Here is a 27,335-nt window from a genome sequence, read left to right on the forward strand (position 1 = left end):
ATCGTCTGTATATAACATGTAGACTTCTTCCTGAAAGAAAAATAGGGGTGGGGGGGGGGGGGAATGGGGGGGTGGACGGACAGGTACCTCTCAGATCTCTCATGATAAATGAAATGATATGGTTTACAAAAAAAAAACGGTTTTAAATGAAAATACAAGTTCAGGCACTGATAAGGTATCACTCTCCCATCATGACATCTTAAGTCTCGAGAATGAAAAAGGCCACACTATTGATTTGTATAAGTCATTTTTTTTTTTTCATCCGTCTCCTTTTCTACAATTTTCAACTTAGATCTTTCAACAATACTATGATAACTGGACACACAAGAAGGCTACTCCGCCTTCAGTCGGTATAAACATTTTCGTCGAGATCATTCACCACGTGAAATGGGGAAGGTATCACAATCAATAACACTGTTTTTGATCTCCATATCATCTTCTATCTTACACTCTCACACCGATGACTGCCTCCAAAAGAAACACACAGAATGCTGAAGCAAGCTGCACCACGGCGGCAACCAGAGTGTGAACACAAGAAAACTATTTAAATGATATGAAAATGATACTGGACTCACAAACCCCAAGGAATATGATGTGAAAATGGAGGCGACCCACATTTGAATGGCAGCTACATTCACAAACCAGTTGCATATTTACTGTGAGGAAGTGGGGGGGGGGGATGAAATAAAATAAAAATCCCTTCGCGCAAAAAGCCTCACGGTGCCTCCCTCCGAGATCACTGTGAGGACAGCGGCACGTAGCCTACTCCACCCGCACACTCCCAAAAAGGACAAGAAAGAAAATCATCTGAGTAACTTCGAATACATCTTCTTATAAATTCCCTTAACTCAAACCATGGAAAATATTTTTTTTCCCGGACCATTTCATCACTTTTAGAGGATCAATTCATGGCGGGAAAACGTTTATAAACGGATTATAGCGCTATATCTGACTTCCTTCCCAATGTGATCTGGGGGTCTCTGGCGTTTAGGCTGAGCTGAGAAAGACGGCTGAATTCACTTTCAAATTCAACTAAATCTCAAATATCCCCTCACCACTCAACTCTCCTACAGTACACTCTAAACCTCCGACTAATATTGCCATTTGATATTTAGAAATCTAAAGTGTATAGACTAACAAAAAAATATATATTCTTATATATATATATTTAATTTTGCCCGACGTGTAAGTGAAATATCCGATTCATGTATAGAGGAGGTGAATGAACACACCGATCTCGTCTCAGTCCGACGACGGAGCAACGTACTTAGGTCCAAGGGGGAGGGGCCAACTGGGAATGCTCTTTTTTTTATTCTTTTTTTTTAGAAAATAAAGTATCTAGTGTTATCTGCTACTACAACTGTAGGGCCGATTACATTTCTTAATCAAAGCAACCTAGATTGCTCTCAGGTTATTTAGAATGTCAATCAAGAGACACAAATTGTCTGCTGGCATCTTCTGGAAAACCACGTCACGATTAAGTAACAGCGACTGTGACTGATCACTCGGTGAGGCGCGGGTCTCTCGCGTATGGTTTACACCAGCATCGCAGGAACGGAAATGCACTGCACGTGTACACCCATAATCTTAAGTCTAATATTTACAACTGTGCTTCGTCTTTGTCCACCCATGCTTTAATAAATAAAGCAGCATTTCCTCCTGCGCCAACGAAGGAGAGCTGAAGTCACAATAGAGTTGATGTTCAATCGATGAGAACGGGCTTGGTGGGCAACTGATTCGACCCACTATGGATGAGCTTGGAGAGTGATGCCCTCTCTTTCCAACGGTTTCATGGGACAGGTCAGGGTCTCGGGGCACACACGCACGCACACACACACACACACACACACTAATTGTATGGGTCAGTGTGTTCTCGCCGTCCACAAGAGTTTGTCTTTTTCTTTTCAATTGTCAAATCATTTGATCTTTCCCTTGCAACATTGGTGCACTGCTCCAAAACTCTTACAAGCAAGGAAATAGGAAAATAATATATATATATCAACAGAATGTATGACAATTCGACATCAGCCCTGGGCTTGGTTACATAACATATGTAAGACTGTACCATCACGCTGGGAAGGACATACCACATTAAAAATAATTGCTCATACACGCAAGCAATCCCTTACAACAAAGTTTCTCCACACGTAAAGCAATTTGCTTAAATGTCTTATAGAAAACATGTAACAATTAGGCACAAATCCATGATCAAATTTGTCTTTTGTCAGTTCTCTTTTTCCTTTACCAGAATACCTCTCGGCAGTGTATGAAGTCCCAGGTTTGTGGCAGGACATTAAGTACTCTGACACTCCATCAGGTTGTGGAAGAAAATCAAACAAAAGTCAAAACGAAAAGAAACAAAAACATATTCTTAACATGTATAAAAAAAAACAAATTAAAGGCTGAAAGTTCTTCACATTTAAGCTGGTGGTCATGATCGAGAGTGTGGCGACGAAATAGGCTGTCAGTTTTGGCAGTGTGCGTGTGTGTACTAGTGTGTGTGTGTGTGTGTGTGTGTGCATTTTGAAACCGAAAAATAACAAAACACAATCACATCCATATCTACACACACTGGAGGATGAGAAGAGTGGGGTGGAAGAATCAGTTAAGGCCACATCCTCTGAGAGCCAGGTGAGTCCCACCAGATCTGTGGAAACAAGAACAAAAACATACTTAAACCTCGGGTGAAGCCAACCACATCGGAGGAAATAGAAAAAATAAGGGTTGCAGAGTCGGGGCATAATTCCATCTGATAATTTTTTAGTGGTCTGGTACGTCACTAAACTTCGATAGCTTCATGTAAAACGAAGTTCGATGCACTAAATTAATGAATGAAGACTCGCCTGTACTATTAAGCAAAATTGAAGTTTCGAAGTTTCGAATGTCGGGTAAAATCCCAGATGATCAAGGTGATAAGTGTGTTCCATAACGTCCGCCCTGTGGGTCGTCCACGGGGAACGGGTCCAGGTCTTAAGGACTCACTTCAAGGCTCTCGTTCAGAGTTAATCTAGACTCTAAATAGGAGGAATAGCCACCCTCCCATCCCCCTCATTGTATGTTGTGCGTCCTGGCACTTAGAAATAGACTCAGCATTGTGTAGTATTTGTGTATCGTTTGTCTTGTCCTATCCTTTGTTGTGTACGGGGAATGGGTTAGCCTAGCGATTGTTAGTGTTTGGCACTTGGTTCTATCAACATCCTTACTGTACTGACAGCGATATATTGTTTCTCCTTCTTCCGAAGAATGTACTAAATGCATGTGGCTTTTGAAAAAGCGTCTGCTAAACGCCCTGAATGTAAGGAGCTAGGGCTGAGCGATCAATTTAATTTCGATCTCAATTTTTTTTAATGTTTTATAGAAAGTGCAGATCAGTTTGATAGATATCTGAACATTATTTTAGATTAAAACATTTTTATTTTTACCATTTTGTGTATTTTTTTTAAGGCGAAAAAAGTGTTTTTGAGAGAGACATGCTGAATAAATATATCATGTTTTCAAACAAAAAAAAGTATACGGTAGTTTGAATACCGTATAATGCTGCCTGGCCCTGCACCCACCTGGTGTTACATGTGGCTGACGGGGTTGTGGCCGTCCCCCCCCAGGCCGGGGTGGCCCGAGAGCTGCATGCCCCCCTCCCCGACCACGCCGGAGACCTTCTCCTCCTCGCGCCGCTTCAGACACGCCGCCTTCGGGTTGAGGTTGCGTTCTGGGGAACAACGAGTCCGATTAGTACAAGGAATGACAGCAACACCTCCTGCACTTGTATGAACGACTCATGTTTCAGGGGTAGGATATGTCGGGGAAAAAGGTTACTTTCACTTTCCTTATTTAATTATTATATTTATTTTTTTATTTCTCATGTTTCAGGTGTAGGATATGTCGGGGAAAAAGGTTACTTTCACTTTTCTTATTCAATTATATTTATTTTTTTATTTAACTTTTCGTTTACGAATGCGTGTATATGAATACTTGAATATGTACATGCGTCCTTTTGTTAATCACACACACACAATTTTTACTGAATACATTTCCTTTATCATTCTTATCCTTTAGACAAACAACACGATTGGTCGCCCACCCTCCCCCACTGACCTCGGACCTGCTGCTCCAGGTTGAGTATCACGTTGACCGCCTGGTGTAGTATCAGCAGCTTAGTCTGAGGTTTGTCGTTGCTGAGGTGCAGCTGGCACATGCGGCCCAGCTCCTTGAACGCCTCGTTGATGTCCCGGACCCGCAAGCGCTCCCGGGCGTTGTTGGCCACCCGTCGCTCCTTCTCCCGCTCCATCTTCACCTCCGGGGGGAGGTCTTCGTCGTCCTCGTCCTCGAGACTGTCGGGGGAGGGGAGGAAGAGACAAGCACAGGATTAGGCAAACCTTTTCAAAAAGCCGTCTTGTATATTTTGGGTGTTGTTGCGGTTTGCTCTTGTAACCGGATGATACGAATGTACCATCCCCCCGCCAGGTCAGAGTTAGTCTGACGCTCTGTCCATCGCAGGAGATTGAAAACCAACAGGTGAACTCGGTGCTGGAGGATCCATGGTTTCCTCACCATAGGCACCGAGAGCATGTTCCACCCGACATGAAGAATGAAAGACATCCGAGGGCCCTGGGCACTACTGTGTTGCTAAATGGCCTAACAGCAGCAGTTGACTAGATTATTTTTCTTTTACTTCTGTATCTCCCATTAGAAAGGGGAACATTAGTTCCTCCAGGTAAACCACACAATCTAGGAAGCGCCACATGTTTTTGAAAACAGCAAGTCTAAGATTTGGTTGCGTCGATTTCTAAAATCGTCCCGTTTTTTTTCCCTAGAGACTCTGCAGGGCAATGCTGTCCCCTGGCACCTGCACCTTTTAAACATGTGCTCTTATCATTTACAGTCTGAAACACATGAAGCACATGAACTGGATGTTCTCCTAGAGCGACTTACTCATCATCATGATCATTCTGGTCTGAAAGGCCAGAGAGGATCTGGAGGGCCAACACCTCCTTTCTGAAAACGGGACAAGGGGAAGGGGGTGGTGACAGGGTTAAAATACCTAGCATAGCCTGAGCTACCACCGGGAAATTAGAGAGGAGAACACAGATGCACACATAGACCACAGATCTGAACGCTGTCCCAAAGCCGACGGCATCTTCCTGCCTCCATCCCCTCATGCAGGGAAGACTTCTTTTGAGAGATACTTACAGAATAATACAGGTAATAAAACGTTTACTTTGTTAAATATCGTCTAACATCGATTCACAAGTAATACCAGTGCTCCCGCATGCGTGTCTGATATTGTACTGTATACACGCGTGGTTTTGCGATGCGCTTCATGATCGGCTCCATTGTGTTATTGTTTTCCGACGTTACCCAGAATTGCTTTCCCTCCTGACTCTTTCTTGAACTGCAAAGTCTAGGTGAGGCATTCTGAATGCAAAAGGGCAGATAGAAGGGCTATAATTGTGTGTCCCCTCGCTAAATTATTGATTCATCCCTCCAGGAATATTGCGAAAAGTCGTTTAGCAGTGATTCTACAACAGAACCCCTGAATAGCTGCTCCCAGGGGGGGGGGGGGGGGAACTAATATGCAATACTTATGGTTGATCTTACAGCAATTCGAAGAAGACAAATACTCATTTTAAAAACTATACAGTGCCTGCGGTGGCACTTCAGAAAGGTCACAGAGAGTAAATAAATTGAGTTTAGCCTCTGCAAAGCGAGAGGCTGAACAGAACAATGAATGAGGACCGCATCCCAGGTCATTATATTGTACATTATATAGGCCCCTCAAACAACGTCAGAAGCCTCGGAGCCTGTATTGCCTTTTTCAAAGTTCCGCCGCATGCGTGCGGTTCGGAAGGCGGCCTTCCTACCTCCTGGTGTGAGCCAACTTCTGGGCCTCCTTCTTCTCCTCCTCCGACTTGTCCGCGTTGGACGAGTTGTCGTCGTCCTCCTTGTTGTTGTCCTCGCGTTTGATGTCGCCGCTGCTGGAGGAGTGTGTGGAGCGGGCCACCGAGCCAGGGAGAGCTGAGTGGGGGTGAAGGGGGGGGGGGGGGGGGGACAGTCAGGGTTCAGGACACAGAGGAGTCAGGCTTCCAGGGGAGGGACAGCACTGCTCCCGGGCGTCTCTCCAGACACGACCCCAGCTTGGTCACCATTGTTGTTCTTGAGACGTTGGCGTACGAATAACATGATTCAAATGTCGTAATTATTATTACTGAGGACCATACAACAGAACGCAATGTTACATATTGAGGCATTTCTGTGAACGGCACGTCACGCCCTGGCGGTGGACGCTAGGACGGTTCGCAAGGACGCAACGGGTCCGTAACCCCCCCTTGTGTTGCGTCAACATGAAACCACGACTGAGCCTCAACCGCAGTACGACGGGACGCGAGTCTGGAACGACCAGAGAAGCGACCGGCTTGAATTGGGGGGGGGGGGGGGGGGGGGGGGGCAGGCTGTGCGGGGGGACTCACAGGAGAAGGCCTCTGGGGGGCCGGCCGTCTGCGGGGCTCCGGAGGCGTGGTGGCTGTGCAGCAGTGCGCTGCTGGGGGGCAGGCCGCTGGGCTCCTCGTGGTGATTCGCCCCCTGGGGAGGAGGAGAGAGAGAGAGACGGGCGAGGGGTCAGTCCCACCATGCGTCACATCGACACGTCGTCTCCCTCAGTGGCTCTACCCGCTCAGCCTCAGGACCAACATGTGTTATTACTATTCATTACAGTTATAACAATAGTTATTACTATGAATGCCCTACATGTAATTAGTCATTACGTCACAGGCAACCAAATAAACTATAACATCAATAAACATTTACCAATATTGCCTGTGACATGTACCGTCAAAAACATAAAGCAAAACGTGAAGCTGCACTCGATCCAACAGAAAGCCGTTGAAACACGGACCCAGACGGAAACAAATCAATTCAAGGGGTTCATCCTCTTGCTCAAGATTGCGGGACACTGGGGATTGAACCCAGAACTGGAGCCTGGCCCTCAGTGCTAGGGGGTCCGGGTCGGGCGGGGGGGGGGGGGGGGGGGGGGGGGGGGGGGGGGGACTGACCATGGCGGGGTGTCTGCTGCCCAGGGGCAGGCCGGCATTGGAGAAGGCCGGAGACAGGCCCCCCAGGCCGTTGTGTACGGAAGACACGGCGTTCAACAGGTTGTGCATGTCAGACGCCCCCACCGCGTGGCTGCGCAGGACGTGGATGGCCTCCTCCAAGCGGTCTTCGATTTTGTTCTGCTTCCGTGGACAGGAAACACAAAAATCAGATACAATCACAATGTATATCCAGGTTGTTGTTTTTTAACCATCGTGCCACATGGAGACGGAGGAGGAGAGTGTGGGCGTACCATTGAATGCGGCTGCCCCTCATAATTGGGTGTGGACGGCCTCTGCCATTGGGACTGAGCTCCTGAAACAACAACAGAGGAAGGAGGTGAATTCACAACCGCCGTGCTCGAGTCCAACAGCAGGTGGCGCTAGTGAACTTCCTGAGAAAGTGCCACTGCTCCTTTGTCAAGGATGTATACTAAATCACCTTAAACAAAGGGACCAAAACATAAAGAGGACATTTGTAGACGTATCAATTCGTCAAACAAAGCTTTAAATGATCAGCTAATTTACACGATTTTATCCCATGGCCGAATTGACAGATAAATGATAATCCATCCATTGGTTGATACAGTCCAAATGTTTAAAGAGCAGTGTACGGGGCGCATGCTTATTCAACGTGACTGTACCTGTGATGCCCTGAGGAGAACCAGGAGTGGAAGGAGCAGAGGAGAAGTTGTTACTGTGTTGGTCCGAAGGGTAGATCTGAACATTGAAGGAATCCAATAAAACACAATGAAAAATAAATCGGGTTTCACAAAACCAATGGGATAGGAGGAGACGCTGGGGGGGGGGGGGGGGGGGGGGGGGGGTATTTCGAGGCTGCTTAAACGTACAGAGGCAAGAGCCTTCCCGATCTCATCGCCCGAACTGTTGACCGGTTGTCTGGGTGCTACGGGGAAAAAACAAAGATCACACGCGTTAACGCACAATACAAAGAGATAACCTCCCAACGCAACAATAACGCAGACCAGACAAATGATACAAATATCTAAAATCACACTTTTTTGATCGAGAAGTGTTCCGAGGACATTTCGATGGCGAGACTGCACTTTAAAATAATAATAAATCGATTGATTGAAGGTTGACAAAGATGAACAATCCAAATAACGAATCATCATCAGTATGATGGTTCCTTCCGAGTGATGGAACCACGGTGGCGCCCTCACCCATGATGCCGTCCCCGTTGAGGGTGGCGGTGTGGCTGTAGGTGGTGGGGACTGGATGAAAGCCGTTGACCTCGCTGCCATGCAGGGGATAGTTCTGTGGGGACAGAGGCAGGGGGTGACGCTTCTGGAGAAGGATACAAGCAGCTGCGTTGGGCAAAAGCGCTCACAGAAGATTAAACATTGTGACCTACATCCATCTCGATGAGGGATGGCCCTGATGCTAACAGACCAATGCTAAACTTGATTTACCGAGCGTTTTCGGGAAAAGAGCTTGCAGAGGAGGTACATGAGAAAACAAACCGCTTAAGTAGCACAATTCCTAGAAAGAAACGCTGATAAAAGTACAATTAAAAATAAAACAAAATAAAAAAAAAACACCATCAAATGTATAACCCAAAAATGTCAAAATTAAAAGGGTAAAATGTCTCGCAAAAACATGGCTACTATTACTTAACCAAAAAAACAGCAGATACCGTTACCGGGTAGATTTCATTAGTTTCTGCTGTACAGCAGAACCCTTGGGGTGCATTGACCTGGCGCCTGGCAGGACATAGGAAGACACTGGGGTCAGACCGGGACTGAGAGCCAGGTGTGCCACTCACCATCCTGTCCTGGGGATTGATGGACGAGAAGGAGCCCGGCTGTCCGATGTGAGGAGAGTTCCCCAGCATCGCTGAGTAGCCGGAAGATGACCAGTCTTCTGGAGGAGGAACAATAGCCGAGATTAAAAAAAAAAAAGACAGAAAGAACCACGTCTGCACCCAAACGTCACGGAGGACCTCCGGCGTTCCTGTACATTATCCGGGCTACGTTACCTTGCATGTAAAAGGATCCAGGATAGACGGATCCAGGCTTCGCTCCGTGGTATTCATTGTCCCTGGAATACTCCTCGCCAGATGTGGAAGCGTATACCTGCACATCAAACATCGTCGTTCAATTTTCCATCCCCGACACATTGCATGACTCCAAACCCAACCTGAAACATGTCTCCCGCAGAATCCGAGAGCTTTGACGAAGGGGGAAACACAAAAGTAGTGAAACGGTTCGTCAACAACACCGAAAAAGCAATCCGTCTGCAGTGGCTCCGAGTGGTCACTAGGTGGCGAGGGGGAGTCTGCCAGCGCGGCAGGCAGGTCGGCTGCTTGCCTGTGAAGGGGAGCACCGTGGCCATTGCATGCTGGGCACAGCCACGGCTCAAATCCCAAAACACAGTGAGAGCTTCCTCCTGCTCCCAGGGGCCCAGTGGCATTGCACTCGCACTGCCCGCTACACACCTCCTCCCTATAGACACCCTGCTAGAGCGACACACACACACACACACACACACACACACACACACACACACACACACACACACACACACACACACACACACACACACACACACACACACACACACACACACACACACACACACACACACACACACACCTCCAGGCTCGCTGTTCATACGGCATCAACCGCACCTTTGCAGGGTTCCTTTGTTTTTAATGTGCGCGCACAGTGTGGATGCACAATCTGCTTTTAATGAAATGGAGCATTTTATATTTGCCTCTCATGGCGTCCATTAAGCCGACCGTATGCAATTCTATAGAGAGAGGGCTGATGCTGTGCTTGAAGTGACAATACACTTGATGTGCTCCCTCCATCCATCCATCCATCCAGGCAGACGCACCAAAGCCTGCGCCATCACTTCCTCTCCCAAGCACCAGAAAAGGGAGAGAAGGAGCAGAAGAGAGCGACAGAGAGGAGGACGAGAGAAACGAAGGCTATGCTGCAAAGAATGCTAATCCAGAAAAGGGATTTTTTTTTCTGTAATTTGATTTAACAGGGAGAAGTGGAAAGGGAATGGAGAGATGCACTTCTAATTACAGAGCCATCTGCCTGTTCCTGGACCACGTCCAACTCCACAGGCAGCTGGGCTAAGGAAGGGAGAGGAGAGAGAGAGGGAGGGAGAGCGAGAGAGAGGGAGAGAGAGACAGAGACAGAGACAGAGAGAGAGAGAGAGAGAGAGGGAGTAGGAAGGGGAGAGGAGGAGATGGTGGAGAGAGGAGTGAGAGGAGGAGGGCGGGGAAGAGATGGGGAGGAGAGAGGAGATAGGGAGGGATAGGGCGGGAGAGCGATGAGAGCGATTTGATATAATAGCGATTGGAGAGGGGAGAGGAGGGAGCGGGAGGAGAGCGATAGAGAGGGAGAGCGGGAGACAGAGACAGAGAGAAGGGGGAGGGAGAGAGAGAGAGAGGTGAGGAGACAGAGACGAGACAGAGACAGAGCCAGAGACAGGAGAGAGAGATGAGTGAGGAGATGAGAGAGAGAGGAGAGAGAGAGAGAGGAGAGAGAGGGAGGGAGAGCGATAGAGAGGGAGAGAGAGAGACAGAGAGAGAGAGATGGGGGCTGGGATCCAGTCACAGAGAGAGAGGGGGAGAGAGAGAAAGATAAATGAAAGAGGCAAAGAGAGAGAGAGAGAGGGGGAGAGGGAGAGAGAAACGAGCTTGCAGTGGTTTGGGGATGGCACGAAAGCTGTGCGTGTTCGAGTGTGTGTGCGTGTGCGTGTGCGTGTAAGCCCTGATGATTTATGAAATGCTCGGTGAGATACAGGGTGGTGTTGTGGGGGACAGATGAAGGTATTCCAAAATGTCTTAAACAAAGCTCGATACGGCCAGGGGGGTGTGAAGGAAACGGGGGATTTAAGAAAATAATGGTGGTTAATTCAGGACAAAACATGATGGAGACGGCTTCATTCAACAAAAGGCTTTGCGTTGCTCTGCTCGTAGAGAACAATACAGCCGGCTCCTATACCGCCGCAGACCAGAGCGTAGGACCTGGCAGTCACTGCTGCTGCCGGATAATTGTATTCGCAGGAAGAGAGGGGATTTCTAGGGTAAAATCCTCTGCTAATAGGGGGTTAATGCAATTCGGGTTATGACCGCGCAAAGATCCCAACAGTTGGCAATAAACATGGGTTATGAAGACAGGGACGGAGACTCAGAGGGGACTAGCGTCGGCGGAAAGGGAAGATTTGAAAATGGGTTTTTGTACACAATAGGCAACAAGTGGTCAGGAGATTAGTTTCTTTAGCTGTTTGTTTGTGGCTTTGGGAGTTGAGAGAGGGGGTGATCTGGTGGACAGGTATTAGTGGATTAGAGAGGTCAGGCAGTTTCTGAGAGGATAGGAAAGGAGCTTTAACATGGAGGGACAAACAGTTCATTACCATGGCGGAAGCCAAGTTTATACCGGACCAGAGCGGGGAAACTGTGCGTTTGTTTAAGCAAGACATCTCGCCACTCAATTAATACGGGTATTTCCCAAGTCTTTTGGCAAGCATTCCGGCTATAGTTCTCAATTCAATGGTTTCAGACTAGTAAACAGGAAACATAAAACAGTCACACACACAGTGTGTGTGTGTGTGTGTGTGTGTGTGTGTGTGTGTGTGTGTGTGTGTGTGTGTGTGTGTGTGTGTGTGTGTGTGTGTGTGTGTGTGTGTGTGTGTGTGTGTGTGTGTGTGTGTGTGTGTGTGTGTGTGTGTGTGTGTGTGGAGGATATAGTGAGGCAGCGGGGGGGGGAGGGGAGACCACACGATCATCATCATCAGCAGTCATTAATCTGAGCTCAGACGCTGCCTTCACAGGCCTCATGAGCCTGCGCCCCACAACTGGGTCAGTCCCAGGGGGAGCCCACCCGGCCCACCCGGACTATCATGTGGTGAGGCGTGGGGTGAAAGGGAAGGGGGATGGCAATGTGCTTGAGTGTCGGAGGAGGAGGGGGGGGGGGGGGAGAGATGAAGAGTAGTGGTAAGGGTTCATGCATAATCATAAACACTGCGGGGAAATGTTGCACAGTGTGGGTGTCCATGTTAAAAAAAAAAAAGCATTAAAGAGAAAGGAGCGTCACTTTGTACCACATCACAAGCGCCACAGAGACACACACACACACACACACACACAAAGAACCAACAGTGTGCTGGGTGCTGGGTTTATGGGGGACTTTAAACCCGAGCGTCGGTGACTTGGGCCCAAAACTTGGTCTGGGCGACAGAAGATGCACGTGTGACGCCTGTATTTGTTATTGACGATTCCCTGAAAGCTAAGGCAGTGGTTGTGGCGTACCGCGCCCATCTATAGCCATGTTGCTACTGCACTGGCACCTGACACTCTGGAGATAAATAAGGTTTCGTGAGAAGAACGAGTACATGTCAGCAGCTCAAGGGATTTCAAACATAGTTCTTAAAGAATCAACATTATCACACATTTCTGCTGTGCTTGTTAGTCGGTTTCTATGGCAATCGAGAGAAGATTGACTGAAAACGACGTGCATTTGCAAAACATTAGATTGCATGCCTTGCATTCCCTTGGCTGTATTTCAATACAGCAAATAAAGAGAAACAATTCAGGAAAGGGTTATTATAATAATTAATAACAATAGCTCGATAACAATAACAAATGAACCATTATTGTTATCTAAATAGCCTTGGAAAATCGAATAAAAATCAATCACATGGGCTATTAATCTGGAAGCGCTTCCTCCATTTGCTGCTCGTATTCCATCATAATCTCCAGTGAGCTGGTAGGAATTCTGCTGTCCCCGAGAGAGAGACGGCACGTTGAGCAATGCTAAACCGACAGATTACAAGATCCCCCGTTTCGCCGACTCCTGGAGTTACCCCCCCCCCCCCCCCCCGCCCCCCTGTGGTCTGAACCCCCCCCCCCCCATCCCGACCGCAGCACCTCCGGTCACACCGTTCGTACGCTAACTTCTTCTCTTCTCCACACCTGACTCGAGTCCTTCACGGGCTCCCCCTCCCGTCAACGAGAGACCCCCGCGTAACCCCGGCCTCACTTCACACGGAGCGCCGACGTGGAAACGGTGGCAGAGTTTCAGCTCGCTGAGAGCCGACCGGGAGCCGACGGCTAGCCGTGTTCGTCTGACTGAGTCCGACGATGCAGACGGGGCCCTCAAACCCGACTGTCGTGCGACACGCTCAGGCAGACGGCGCCGGAGTGCAGCGTCTCGCGGCGAGAGGACACGGAGAAGAGAAACAGAAAAGGGGCGAGACGGCGGAGGGTGAACAGGTTCTTACCGAGGATGGCAGGCCAGGGGGTTTCCGGATCTTCTTCGGCTGGGTGTCTGCGTGTGAAACAGAGGCACAGAGACTAGGGTTCAGACCACAGACATCAGCTTCAGACCAAGTCTTGTAATGTCACCACAGTGACTTCATAAAGTGCCCGCTTTCAAATGTGACACCTGGGTTACTTGGTTGGCTGCAGTGCCTCTGAATACAAGCTAATGAATCTACATTTCCGCTTGGTTTTTCAGCTCTCTATGCAAGGCCGTTGTGCGTTGTACTGGGCAGGAGTGGGAAGCTGCCTCTCACCTATGCTGCCATCTGGGGGTCTTCGTCTGGGGTTGGTGGGGTACGAGGGGTAGAACTTGAGGCCAGAGGGGGACATTGCCTCTGGGTTGGGCATGGCGATGTCACTGGGGAGGAAGCCAGGCTGGAAGGGAACAGGGAGGAGGGGGTGAGAATACGGTCATGGGTATGGGAAGCAACGCTCAAAACTAAAAAAGAGAAAAAAATACTGAAACAAGAGACCACACATTCAAATTGTTTCACATGAAAGGAGAAGTGAGAAACCACTTTTTTTTTTTTTTCTTTTTTTTTTACTCCTAACGAATGTTCAGAATGACAGGTTTTGAGCAGCAGGGAGGACTGGGACTCACCGGGCCGCCGAAGGAGCTGTATGGAGGCCTCTCATTTTTACCTGCGAGAGGGAGAACCACGATAGTCTGAATGAATACCCCACTAAGACACTGGGCCGTGCAGACACGCGGGATGCAATGGTGTGTGACGGAACAAATTAAAAGTAGGTTTTCGAAAGTACAAAAAGTCCAGATATATAGCCCCCCCCCCCCTCCCCCATCTAGTTTTTTTTTCTCGTACGCTCAGCTGCATGAGGCCGCCTGCCAGACTAAACCCTGGGGAGTCTTTCTGCTCCAGTAGCCTAACATCTCCAACGAATCAACACACACACACACACACACACACACACACACACACACACACACACACACACACACACACACACACACACACACACACACACACACACACACACACACACACACACACACACACTTCGCTGCCCAGATAACAATTTAGCGGTCATAACGAAAATGCGAAAAAACAGCCAGCACCACTGCAGAATAATAGTATGCAACTATTTTAATAGAACTTGGATTAGTTAAAAAAATAAAAATGAACCACTAGAAATAAATAACTAATTTTCACATTTGGATGACATTACTGTAACATTATGATGGCGGCAGCTATTCGCTTGCTAGTGTAGGAAATAGATTTCAATGATAATATTGGCCACTTTGGAGTGAGTTTGGCTCATACCTGCGATTCCTGCACTGAGGAAGGGGGAGGACAGGCTGTCATGCTCACTGTAGTGGGGTCCTTCTCCATAGCTCTGTAGGAACCATCACAAAAAAATACACCTTTGGTTTAAATAAAAACACATGCGCACACAAACAAAAACACACCTGAACAAAACCCAAAACACATCAAACCCAGCCTGCCGCCTTTTGGTTTTTCTACTGTTTAACTCTGCAGAACAGCCCCCTCCCAACACACACACACACACACTTATTCACACAGCAACCAAGGGCATCCATGCCAACAAGATATCTGCTTCAACTCGGGGGATTCAAACGCAGACATTCTTAATTATCAACTTGTGGTAATCAAAGTCTGCTGCATTTATTCCCCCCCCCCCCCCCCCCCCTGGTTCTTGTATTTACACAGAGTTGTGCCAAGACAGTTCGGCGGATGTGAGGCTGCAATTATCGATGGGCTTCCATTGCGGTACTGGGGCTAGCAAACCGTGTGCCAATACACAGAGCCGACGCCAAAGCCATTATAGATGGAGGTAGATCTGCCGCTCCAAATTATAACTGGCACGCGGCACGCCAAAATACTAAGCTGTTGTGATGGTTGACACACACACACACACACACACAGAGACGGAGAGAGAGAGACACACAGAGACGGGGAGAGAGAGAGAGAGACGGGGAGAGAGAGAGAGAGCGAGCTCTGGCCAAGTGATCCCTCCGTCAGATGACACATTTGTGAAATATGACAGAGATGGCGAGCGAGCGAGAGTGAGAGAGCGAGAGAGAGATTTCACCGTGACATCAGGTATTGATGATCGGATAAAAATAGCAACTGCCACCAGGATCCTGTGCATGCGTGTGTACGCCTGTGTGAGTATGCGCTCGTGCTTGTATGAGCATATACATACGCGTGTGTGAGACTGTGTGTATGCGTGCGCACGCATGTATGTGTGCATAGCGCTTACCCGTCCCTGGTTGAAGGAGGGGCTGTTCTGTTCTGCCGAGGCCCAGGACCCAGAGCTGCTGCGCTCATCGAGAGCTGAGGGAGAGATGGAATACAAGGCGTTAGAGGCAGGAGAACCAGGGGTACAACCAGGGGCAGCAATGAACCCCTCTTTGGATCATATGGTGGAGGCACGGCGTTAGCACTGAGAGGCAGGAGAACCAGGTAGCAAGGAAGCCTTCTCTTGATCACAGGCTTAATAATGCATAATAAAACAGGTTATACCCAGCGCGACAACGTCGTGCTTAAAACAACACAGAATGAAATGGGAAGAAAATCCACAGATTATATCAACATTTAATTTGTTAATTATGATTTAAATTAATTATTATGTTATAAATTGGTAGAGAGATCGCAAGACCTAGGTTGGGTGAGCATGTAAAAGGCAACAGATAAGACGATATAATTATTATAAATAGTACTCATTATGATAAAAATAATAATTGTAATACATTTAATTGTTATCTTTTGTAAGCATTTGCCCGTTCTGAATAGTTTATAAACGCATTAAACGCATAAAAAATATATATATAATTAAGGGAGAGATAAATCCAGAAATGTGAGTTTTTACTGAATGCTGCCTTCCCAGTGGGCGCTTACGTCAGAGCAGAAGATGTCCTTTTATCTTCTTCAAAATGAAACATAATCACATATAATGTGTCCTCACCTGAACTGCAATTTTATCTCATTCATCCAGCCAACCCGCAGCTCAATTAAAGACAAAGGCGCACATAAATATGTTTAGAATCTAAATTAGGCTTTAAGAACTACCAGGTACTGATATGTTTAAAGTAAACAAAGGACCAATGTGAAGTGGCGGAAAAAAAATAAAAACCTCCAAAAGATTGGTGGAGCAGAAAACTCCAAAATACCCCCATCATCCCCTCTCCCAGTCTTATGCGCTAATGCCATCCAGGCTCTCTGGAGACACAAGGCTTAATTGCATACTGATTTGCATAATTGTGCATATTAATGTGGTTTCCTTATGAATATTCATATTTTGCCTTTGATTTTTGCCTAATTAAAAAAATGTGTGAGAGCGTGAGAGCGAGAGGGAGGGAGGGAGGGAGGGGGAGAGGGAGAGAGCGCGAGAGAGAGAGGATGGAACGAGAGAGAAGACTCAAGAGTGAGGGAAACGAGGAGAAAGGAGAAGGGGGAGGGAGAGAGAGAGAGAGAGGGGGGGGGAGGGTGGGCGAGGGAGTGCAAGAGAGGTCTGGGCGAGATCAGCAGCCTGGCTGACGAGTGCGAATGAGTGATGAGACTAACAGAGCGGTGCAAGCACCTACACATGCTGCGACAGCCGTGATCTATGGAGCTGATGCCAATGGCGTGGAGAATCGGGGGGGGGGGGGCGGAGCGAGGGAGGGGGGGGGACCTCAGAAGATCAGCCCCGCTCACTCACTGTCAGCGCGCGGCTGCCGTGTGGCCGCGTCGCCTCCAACGCGACGGGACGCGCGTGACGGACACACCTCTGCATAAAGGTGACGGCCACTCGGCCGCGCAGACGCCGCCGCGGACAGAGATGTGATCCGTTGGCGTGAGGAAGGATGGGCGGTCTCCCTCAAGGAGATCCCAACCCACACAAAGCCATCTCAACGTTTGATGATAAGCCCTCTGATGTCACCGTCACGTTTTCCTCTGTCACCAGTAGGACCAGTAGAACCAGAACCATTTCCTGGTTGGTAGCCGTTAACCTACAGTGCGTACCACGAGTAAAAAAAACCTTCTGGACGTACAAAAATCTTTTCGGGAACGAGAAACATTCCGATCAATCGCGACCGAGGACATTTTTGCGTTTGATACGACGGTTTCGTACATCTCCGGTTACCCGTTATTGCGTCTATAAGCTCTGCTCATGTGCAATGTTGTTTTCCACACACAACCCAGCACCTCCTCCAGAACCCCCCCCCCCCCCCCACGGGCCAGCAGGGGAGCAGAAACAAAGGGGAAGGAGTCGCGAGCGGGGGAGAACCAGAGCGCATGCGAGAGAGGGAGCAGTAGTGCAGCAGAAGTCTGACAACATAGTTTCACACTTAGTGGAGTAATTAACTCGAGGCAATTAAAACAAGGTGGAGAACTGTGGAGCAGACACTGAAGCCGAGCCAGCCAATGGCAGGCCAGCACCCTGCAACGACAAGAGAGAGGACAGCGGCGAGCAGACAACCTCAGAGCATCTCCTCGTTTATTAGATCTCTCTGCTGGTCCGGTTCTGGTCCGTCGTCATGTGACTTAGCACCGGTGTCATCGGAAAGGAACACGGCAATTAATTCTGTTTATTACTAAAAATAAAGCGTTGTTACACAAAAAAAAAACCGCCACCGCCCGACAGACGCAGGTGTGGCCAAATGGGTTTTCTCAGGCTATTGCATTTTTCTACATTCTCGATTAAACCGCACCTCTGACACATGGCGCAATTAGCGAGAGACGTTATCAACGTGAACGGCTAAATGCCTATAAGAGGATCTCTGGATGTATGAATGTATGCATGGCATGCATTTCTGTCTGCATCCATGTATTAAGACTGAGAAACCAGCCGAGGAGGTGTGACTGTGAGTAAGCCTGCAGTGATGCTACAAAGCGAGGCAAATACTATTGAGTGTAAGCCCAGAAGAATATTCTTATTCTAAGCCACAAAAGCCTCCACAAGTTACAAGCACTGGAAACATCTAATTTACTTTAAGAGCAAAGCCAAAAATCCTTCTTGTGTCTTCAATCTCGGGGCTTAGGCTGTTACAGCTGCTATACACTAATGCACAGTGTAATTCCTGGGGAACAATACACTGTGTGTGCTAGTGTGTGTGCGTGTCCGTGCTATTGTGCGCGTGTGTGTGCTCTATTGTGCATGTGTATGCGTGTGTGTATACGTGTGTAAGGGGAGAGGGCGAAGGAGAGAGAAAGAATGTGCGAGAGTTCAAAAGAGAAGCCGGAGGGTGAGAGAGGCCACATGTGTAAACTCACAATGTTGTTTACTGTGGTTGTGCGGACGCAGGCCCGTTGTCGTACATTTTCAAGACAGCCCAAATTAAGCCCACTTTTTTTTTTTATGCACATATTCTTTTAAACAAAAACCGCAAAATCATGTTTACACCTTAAAAAAAATATATAGATATGTATCCCTAGCCCGGGTTCTCGCTTGCAAACCCCTGGATTCTTCTTCAATGCTAATGCTTTCAAAGTGCACCATTGAAGATTGAAGTGTTGCCACCAGTGAAGTCGGTGTCCCCCCTCCCCCAACCAGTTTCCTAAAGTCTGGTGGAAAACACATGTGTGTCTGTGTGTGTGTGTGTGTGTGTGTGTGTGTGTGTGTATTTGGTGGTAGTGGCGGGCGGGGGAGGGGGGGGTCTGGTCAGCAGCTGCAGAGGTGACAGAGAAAACGCCTGCTCCAAGGCTTGTGGGTTCTGGTTCTTTCAGCTTCCACCTCTCTCCCCCTCTCTCCCCCTCACTCTCCGTCCCTCCCTCTCACACACACAAACTACCTTTGCTATGGATCGCACAGCCGCCCCTTCCTCCTCTGCCTCCCTCCCCTCTCCCCCTGCCCTCCCCCCCTGCCTCACCCACAACACCCAGCTCCGTCTCCCGCCCCCTACCAACGCTCTGGCTGGGGGAAGAAGCACGACTAATGCAATTAGCCCCCCTCCGAGCACTTTTGTGTTGGTGAATAGAGGGGGTCCGGTGGACCGCTGGGCCGCGGGCCGCCCGTTCCCGCGCTGCCGGATGCCGCGGTAAACAAGCCGCCACCGCCGCCGTGACATCACCCAAAGAGGGGAGGGGGAGCGCCGGCCTTTACATTCGCTCGCCTCGTGTGTGTGTAGGGGTTCCTACAGCTACAGCTGGGAGGGTGTGTGTGTGTGTGTGTGTGTGTGTGTGTGTGTGTGTGTGTGTGTGTGTGTGTGTGTGTGTGTGTGTGTGTGTGTGTGTGTGTGTGTGTGTGTGTGTGTGTGTGTGTGTGTGTGTGTGTGTGTGTGTGTGTGTGTGTGTGATATAAACACACGCACACACACACATAACTCCACACTGTACGGTCCAAAGATGCGGTCACTCGGAATACCGGACACACTTCCTGGTAACCCAAACAGCTCAACACACCGGTGGCCAGACTTCCACCCTCTACGCGGGCGGTGTACAGTGTCATGATACCCGGCATCTACAGGACTTTCCAGGCGCGGAGTTGTGTAGATGTTTGCACTTTTACTCTCAAGTGCTATTAAGGGATACCTGGAGTTCCCTGTAGTTAAATGTGACAGCCTCAAGTATCGCATTCAAATGGGTGTCAATGACCAAGGGGCACACTTTAGGACTTTTGGGGAAGGGGGGGGGGGGGGGGTGGCACAGGAATTAACTCCTTGCTGCTAAGTAATTGCCCGCTGTAATAGAAACAAACCGAATCCGGCCTTCCAGGGCTTATCCCCCCCATTCAGCCGCCCTGTGCCTCTCTCCGGACACTCGCCGCATGCTGGGCTGGTTTAGAGGCTGGGGGGGCGGGGGGCATTGTCTCAGACTAGAGCCATTTCCTGCAGATCAGTGGGGGGAGAGCCCTGTGCCGTGCTGGGGGGGGGGGGGGGGGTGTTTTACACTTCAGGCCGAGGAGGAGGAGGTGGTGGTGGTGGGGGCGGGAGCGAAGGGGGGGGGGGGGGGGGTCGTTTCAAGTCCACAAGCCACCCCCTCCCTCCTCATTTTTGCCTTTGTTCCTCAGTGGCTGAGTTCGCACTCTGGGGAGTGTGACTCTCTTTCACGCGGCAGGTTGGCAGGGTGACAGGGGAACGGCGCAACCCCGACTTACTAATAACATTCAGCAGAGAGCGAGGGCTCACTCGCAGGTTTCAGGTGTTGTGAAGGAGGAAACTGGCAGCCATTTTACACTTTGAAATGGCTCAGTGGAAAAAAGAAAAAAAAAAAAAAAAGGGAAAAAAAAGAAAGAAAGAAAAATCTATTGGGACAAAAGTGAGTTTTAATTGAAAAATGTGTAAACCCCCGCAACACCTGAAATATTTATATGAGAAAACAACTCCAACAGCCCCCCTATTATTTTAGCATCCTATTTTATTTTAATAAACATTTTCTTACTTCTAACGGAGTTTGGAAGACATTGTATCCCAAAGCGTCCATCCGGTTTGCCATGACCAAATAACGTAAATGATCACGCTCTTTATAACATATAGAGCAGGCTGTTGCACGCTAACAGAGAAGTGAAATGTCCAATTAAACTGCCCACAATGTCCAAACCACAAAGGATATCCCAAAGGTAAAATAAAGGCTTAGACTTCGCAAATATATTTATCCTAAAATACGTTTGAAAACGCTTATCCAGCATAAAGTAGACATCATTTTAAGGATGGACGACAAGAACCGTGCATTCACACTATAATAAACGTACCTTGATTGTGAAGTATATCAGCGTGTACACACATAGAATGAACATTTACATTTAGGGCATTTAGCAGACGCTTTTATCCAAAGGACTTAGAATAAGAAGAAAGAAACAATCAATCGCTGGCGAAGGCGATACAGTAAGGATGTTCGGTTACAATGTAGCATGTAGAACTGCTCATCTGAAGTTTGCAGAGAGGCAAGGTTAAGAGAAAAGCATGATTTGTATGAGCTCACCTGATCCGCCAAACTGACTGCTTGCGAGGGTGATGGGGCGGTTCTTGCCATTGGCCACAGGAGGAGCAAACATCTACGAGAGAAGGAGAGCCACGCTGAGTAACAAAGCACAGCTAGACACCCTTCACAGTTCACACATCCTATTTTTACTAGTATGCAAGATCACATTCTTTTGTGGTTATTTCTATGTGACGTCAATACAAGTCACATGGAAATAACCAGTGATGGCTTTCTCTCCTATGATGAAACATTACAGACTTATAGAGATTTATAATAACACAACAGACAATGACTACTTCATATTGAATATTCTTCAAAAGTACATGCATTGATCAATGAACATCAGGTTACAATTTCACACATAATGCTTCTTTTTTTTTAAACAGCATATTAATTAGCCCATATATCGTTTACAATCTACTTCTAAATGCTTGCAGGGATAACTCAAATATTGCCACAAACTGCAAGGTTTAAGTCTTATTATGTATACCACAAACCAATGCACCAAAACAGGAACAATATTACAGACACCAGTGTGAGATTATTAAAATAGTAAAGTCTGCCTCGCTAAACCCAACACTAATTTATGTTTATTGTTATCATTTTTTGAAACCCTTCAACAAATAATTTTGGAAGTATCCCACTCATTTTGGTTTTGCCCATTATGTGCCAAGTAATAAAAAATATGATAATAATAATGCTACTAATAATAATAGGCCTCTCCGACTAGCTACCATTTCAGTACTCAAAGAAAAGACCATTTGTTGGAGCAGTGCTACCTTTCTCACTCATTTATCAATGTCACGTTTAAACTTCACAGCTGCTGATACAAATTGGCAGCTGATCAATCTAAGGACCCCCCCCCCCACACACACACACACACACACACACACACACACCATTCCCTGCTCCAAAGGAACTAAAAACGAGCACCTCCTGCAAACTGTTTTCCGCGGGCCCTGGTTTTGGATGGAGAATTGTGACGCTTAGTTTAAGTGTGGCCAAAACGACTAGCAGGTTTCCTTAACCAGTATAAAAAGAACTACGGTGACAACAGCCATAGCCTGAACACTAGATTAAAATGTTGACGAGTGGCGGAGTGTCCCCAGCCACACACACACACACACACACACACACCATCAGGCTTAGATGTATTGCATTTAAGACTTTTGTAACAACACTAAAGTCTCGGAGGCCTTCGACTCTGCTGACAAACAATTCCTTCATTGGGATTCATGGCTTAGAATTAGACATCGGTTCCACGTATGCAATAATTATCCATAAAGGACTATTTTGTCTTGCCAAGCCATTCAATTTATTCAAAACACACCATTAGAGAGAAAACCCTGACTAGGCTCCTTCGGGCCTGGGAGACGTGGATGTCAATGAGCTCAACAAAGGCTTTAGAAACAAATGAAAACAGAGGTAAATAAAAAGACAGACAGTGAATGCAACCCAGGACTGCTCTGGAGAGGATATCTGGAGAGTACAACGAAGGGCATCTCAGAGATAATCATCCACCATCAAACTGGGTTTAGCAGGGGAGAATAAGCCAAAGAAAAACATAGAAAGAAAAACAAAAAGAAACAAAATAAATTTATCTCCTATGGGTAGATCACATTTACACGCTTTTCAGTATTTTTTTTTACGAGTTGTTCCGCCTCAATTGAACCGAGCCACCCTCTGAAAAAAGGACCAAAAAAACAAACAAACGGACCAACGTAAAAAAAAGGAATGAACAAAAGCAACACAGAAAACGAGTTCTAGCGTCCTGTGTTTTCCACTTGCTCTTTTGTTTGTTTATATTCTTATCGACGGGCTAACTGTACTAAATATGGACCGAGATTAGAAGGCCTATATTTGCATTGAGTCAATAATAAAGTTCCATTTCTCTACAATCTTTGCGAACACGCATGCATTTCTCTATAATCTCATGCACTATCCGACGATCAGCGGGAGATCAAGAGTTGGTCTATATGAATTAAATATTGATGATTTGGATTAGAGAGATAGTTAAGTATTGGGAGTTTGATCCTTCTCATGCTGAGCTGTATAGATTGTTTGTTCCTTAAAGGCTGAGCAAGGATTCTGAATGAGATGAAACCTATAAAAAATAAAGTCTACCTAATGGGTGATGATATCAAAATCACCAATGATACATTCTCAAATAGTTCTAGTGATAACATACTGCCGAATATACTACAACATGAATTCCATGTCATTCTGATCGATAGGCGCAAAATGATAATGGTATATCATTTTGTTCATCACCCCAAGCTTGAGTGGGCACTATATATTGCCAAATGTAAGGGATTTTGTTCGAGCCAAATATCATCAATTTAACCAATACACCTAAAATACAGATTTTTCTGTCCATAAATGTACTATGATCAGCCAGCAAGATTAAACCATTATCCATGCTTCATATCATTATACAACCAAATTGATGGCATTACTCATTGCCAAGCTTGTGTAATTATCTGTTGTTAAAATTGATCAATTAAACTGAGTGGAAATGTGTCCCGTTATTTTAAGGTTTCTTTGACCGCCAGCAATGTCCCAACAATGACTAGACCATTGGCTGTGCCCTCCTCTGCCTCTACCCTATAGCCTATAGCCTCATCCCCCCCCCCCCCCCCCACCACCCAATGCCACCCAGAGCACCCAGGCCAGTCTCAGCCCGCTCTCTTACCGCACTGAAATCCAGGAGGTCGTTGAGTTCCTTGTCTGTCCCAACTGCAGCCATTCTGTGCTGCTGCTTCTCGGTCATGCCCTTTAGTCTCTAATAAACCCTACGAGAGAGATTTGCAGATACCGTTTTTTTAATGGAACTAGCGACAAAAAATAGATAAATTAAATAAAAAACACACAAGTTAATGTGTCTTGAAAGGAAAAAAAAAAAAAATGAGTAGCACAATACTGCAGATATCAAGCATCATGAGCATGTCCTAGAAAAAAAAAAAAAGGTTTTGACTGAGATTGGCCATGTAGAAGATCTGTTTTTGTATGCCATTAGTTTATGCCATTACAGAATTATGGCCGTGGTTAAAAGCTACTAGATCCCAGATTTGTTTCCAAAATTTACAAATGCTCTTTAAACCGTAACATTTTAAACCAGCATTATCAACACCATGCCTACACAAATGAAATTCATTTTTGAGACCATGCACTATAAAATAATTATGAATCACTGCATAACAAACTTCGTCTAATACAAGGCCTGAATCAGTATTGCTTGGACAACAGAACAGCACTGGAAAATAGACATTTGAGCATTAACATTTATTTTTGCATGTCTACCCAACATGCTGATCCCACTAAAACATAGCCTTTCAAAAAGGTTGTGTGGAAAACAAACTGACAAGAAGAGATTAATACACTGCCTGTAGTCAAAACACTAGGCAATCACTTAAAAAGGTGTCTTAATGTTTGCGTTCCAGGCAAATAACACAACTTAACGTCAGTCATAATCTACGAGACAAAAAAAAAGAAGGCAATACATTCACAATTACATACATAATTGGAACTATTGTTAGCCCAAGGAAATGGGGTGATGAGAGGCAGAAAGGATGACTGTATGCAAACACTTTATTCCTAAATTACCATATGTCAACTCTGACGGAATCTTGTCAAATGACACAGGAAGCGTGAACACTGGATTTACCCTGTGTTTTGCATTCCAAACGAGCCCGGGGCAGCTCTCTGATGCTGAGCAGTGTGGCTCTGCCTGCCTCTCACTGAATGGAAGTGAACGGAGGCATAAAGGCCCTCGGACACCAACAGGTGGTGTGCTTTTACAGTCTCTCTCTGTGTGCTAGCATTACCACAAACGATCGTTGGTAAAAAAAAATGTTCACGTAAATAAATAAAACCCTCTCAATTTTCGAGTTTAGCTGTAATGTTGTTTGTGACTCTTGTGTTTTTTTTTAATAAAATGTAATTCTCCATAAACGAAGCACACGAAAATACATGCGTTTCTTAGGCCCTTAGTGCAGGTCAGTCTAGCTTGGGCATGGTGCTCTGGGAATTTATCTAACCTTGAGACAGGGCATGAAGTGGGCAAACAAAACGTATAGCCCCAAGTGTATAAATAGTCTAGGAGTGGGACTTAAATTGCATTTCCACACTTAAGTGTAAAGTAGACGATAGAGGACACACAATTAGGCCAAAGCCTCAATCTCAAAAAAATCGGGAAGGATCTATCAGTTAAAATATCATGTTTGAAATATCGTGTGAATGAACAAACGTCATGTGTGGACGTTTAGAGGGATATCGAAGAAGGTAGCCCATGTCACTCCTTTAAAACATAAAGGGCAACGCACCTTCCACAAAGGAAGCTGTGCCTCCAATAAGACACACAGAAGTGACTTTATTATCTCATCTTGGGAATTTGGGGCAAATCTTATCACTGGCCTAATCGGTGAATTTGCTGCAAGTTTGTAAATTGAAAAGCGAATGGAGCATGGGTTTGGCTGATAGTTCTCCTCTGCCCAGTCAAATAAGATAAATAAAATAAATACAAATAAGCGGGGACAATGAATGGACAGTGTGTTAAAAAGTGTCTGAGGTGTTATTACAGTTGTAACAATGGCAGCAGGCTGTCCATGCCCTCCTCAGCGGTACATGGGCTAATCAACAGTTGCTAAAAGAAAAAAATCGAGCTAGCACAAAGACATTGATGTAAAATCACCCGAAGCTCCGTTTCTAAACGTGTCCCTCCATCACTGACCACATGTTTAGCAGTCCATTTAAATGTAAATATTGGGACATGAGAAGTGGATTAGTCCAGCTTGATGTCCAGATAGTGATGCTTACTGCACTATCCCCCATTTATGTGTCATGGTGACACTATCAAACGGTGCCCACATCACTTTAAACAAATGTGTAAAACCCAGAGGTGTGGCAGGGTATAAGTGCAGGTTTTTAAACGATGCTGCATGTCGTGGGGCTGTCTCTGTTCGGGGTCTAAGTTGTGCATTAAGAGAGTTCAGTGGAGATGGTGGGGGTGGGGGCATGAGGAATTTCCTGCCAAATGTGCAATAAAATAAAAGTCTAGCCAGTGACCAGACACTTCCATAGAGGACTGTTTTAAAAGGCCATGTTACGCGTTAAAGAACCCGTTGGTTTGCAGTCACATCTTAAAACAAGTGCATATTTTAAAGTTTTTTTATGAAAAAATAACGGACTAATGGTTAATCTAACGCAACGTTGGGCTTGTTTCTATACATTGTGTAGCAAGCTAGGCTAGTGCGGGAGACGCACGGCCAGCAGCGGAGCGGGGCTCGGTTTGGACCGGTGTTAGAGGAGTCTTTAGCAGGACAAAGGAGTGATTTGCTCCGGGTCCGCGGTCGATGGAGACCACCACACACTGGGGCTCCTCGAACGAGACACTAACTTACATCCCCCGCTTTAAAACACACATTCCCAAAAGTTTTCTCGCAGGCGTCAAAATAAATGGCAACGAAACACTCAAAAAAATCAATGGCTACTTCACACGTAAAGGGTTGCAAAATGATTGTTTTACCTTTTCTCTTTAGATGTGTGATATCCAACAGAAAAAGAAAAGCAGACTCGCAGGGGGAAAAAACATAAAACTTCAAGAGAATTTCGACCTCAGTGCATGAAACACCTCGGATCACAGTAATGTCTTCTTGATGCCCCCGACAGCCCGCTTCTCGTCCCACTGCCACGTGTTGGACACAACGGAACAAGTCTGTGTGCAAACAAATCTATTATATTTACTAATCTCGCGTCTTCCTTTTTGTTGTTACAATTGAGATGATTTCATTCTTCTCGCAGACATCTTCACCACCTCCGTCCACATTGTCAGACGCAACCACGTATCCTTCCGCACCAGAGCGAGGGCCTCAAAGCCAGCGGTGTCCAATTTCAAATGCCGTTCACTAGACACGCTATAACATACGGAAAATGTGTATTCGGGTACTTCCAGGAGAAAAATAGATATAATATTCCTACGTTTAAGATAGGAATTCTTAACTCGCACGGCACACCTCAAAATAGAAACGCGCTTGGGCACTAAGTCAACCAGCGGAAGGTTATAGCAAGAAA

At 46.7% G+C, this 27,335-nt stretch overlaps 1 protein-coding gene across 5 annotated transcripts; it reads right to left on the reverse strand.

The window, feature by feature from the left end:
- Nucleotides 1-61: 61 nt before the first annotated feature.
- On the reverse strand, nucleotides 62-27,335 carry tcf3b (transcription factor 3b). 5 transcript variants are annotated; one of them, XM_056604686.1, is made up of 21 exons: nucleotides 26,791-27,335; nucleotides 23,959-24,058; nucleotides 21,267-21,339; nucleotides 15,625-15,698; nucleotides 14,664-14,736; nucleotides 13,985-14,025; nucleotides 13,638-13,758; nucleotides 13,344-13,390; nucleotides 9,082-9,178; nucleotides 8,869-8,963; nucleotides 8,267-8,360; nucleotides 7,934-7,989; nucleotides 7,727-7,802; nucleotides 7,337-7,398; nucleotides 7,047-7,226; nucleotides 6,465-6,576; nucleotides 5,859-6,012; nucleotides 4,930-4,992; nucleotides 4,093-4,328; nucleotides 3,558-3,706; nucleotides 62-2,647 (listed from the first exon to the last, which is right to left on the reverse strand). In XM_056604686.1, exons 2-20 carry the CDS (start codon nucleotides 24,034-24,036, stop codon nucleotides 3,564-3,566), a joined length of 1,875 nt encoding a protein of 624 aa, XP_056460661.1. In that variant the 5' UTR covers nucleotides 24,037-24,058; nucleotides 26,791-27,335; the 3' UTR covers nucleotides 62-2,647; nucleotides 3,558-3,563. The 5 variants fall into 5 exon arrangements, with proteins under 5 accessions (XP_056460661.1, XP_056460660.1, XP_056460659.1 ...); XM_056604685.1 differs by having other exon boundaries at nucleotides 7,047-7,223; nucleotides 8,869-8,966; XM_056604684.1 differs by having other exon boundaries at nucleotides 8,869-8,966.

The sequence above is a fragment of the Gadus chalcogrammus genome, chromosome 12, assembly GCF_026213295.1.
Source record: "Gadus chalcogrammus isolate NIFS_2021 chromosome 12, NIFS_Gcha_1.0, whole genome shotgun sequence".
NCBI lineage: Eukaryota > Metazoa > Chordata > Actinopteri > Gadiformes > Gadidae > Gadus > Gadus chalcogrammus.

Coding starts and splice junctions, on each gene's coding strand:
- tcf3b (XM_056604684.1), bottom strand. CDS start 24,036: ATGACCGAGAAGCAGCAGCACAGAATGGCTGCAGTTGGGACAGACAAG. Junction 13,391..13,637: donor ACCCCCAGATGGCAGCATAG/GTGAGAGGCAGC, acceptor TTTCACACGCAG/ACACCCAGCCGAAGAAGATC. Junction 7,803..7,933: donor TCGGGAAGGCTCTTGCCTCT/GTACGTTTAAGC, acceptor TTCAATGTTCAG/ATCTACCCTTCGGACCAACA.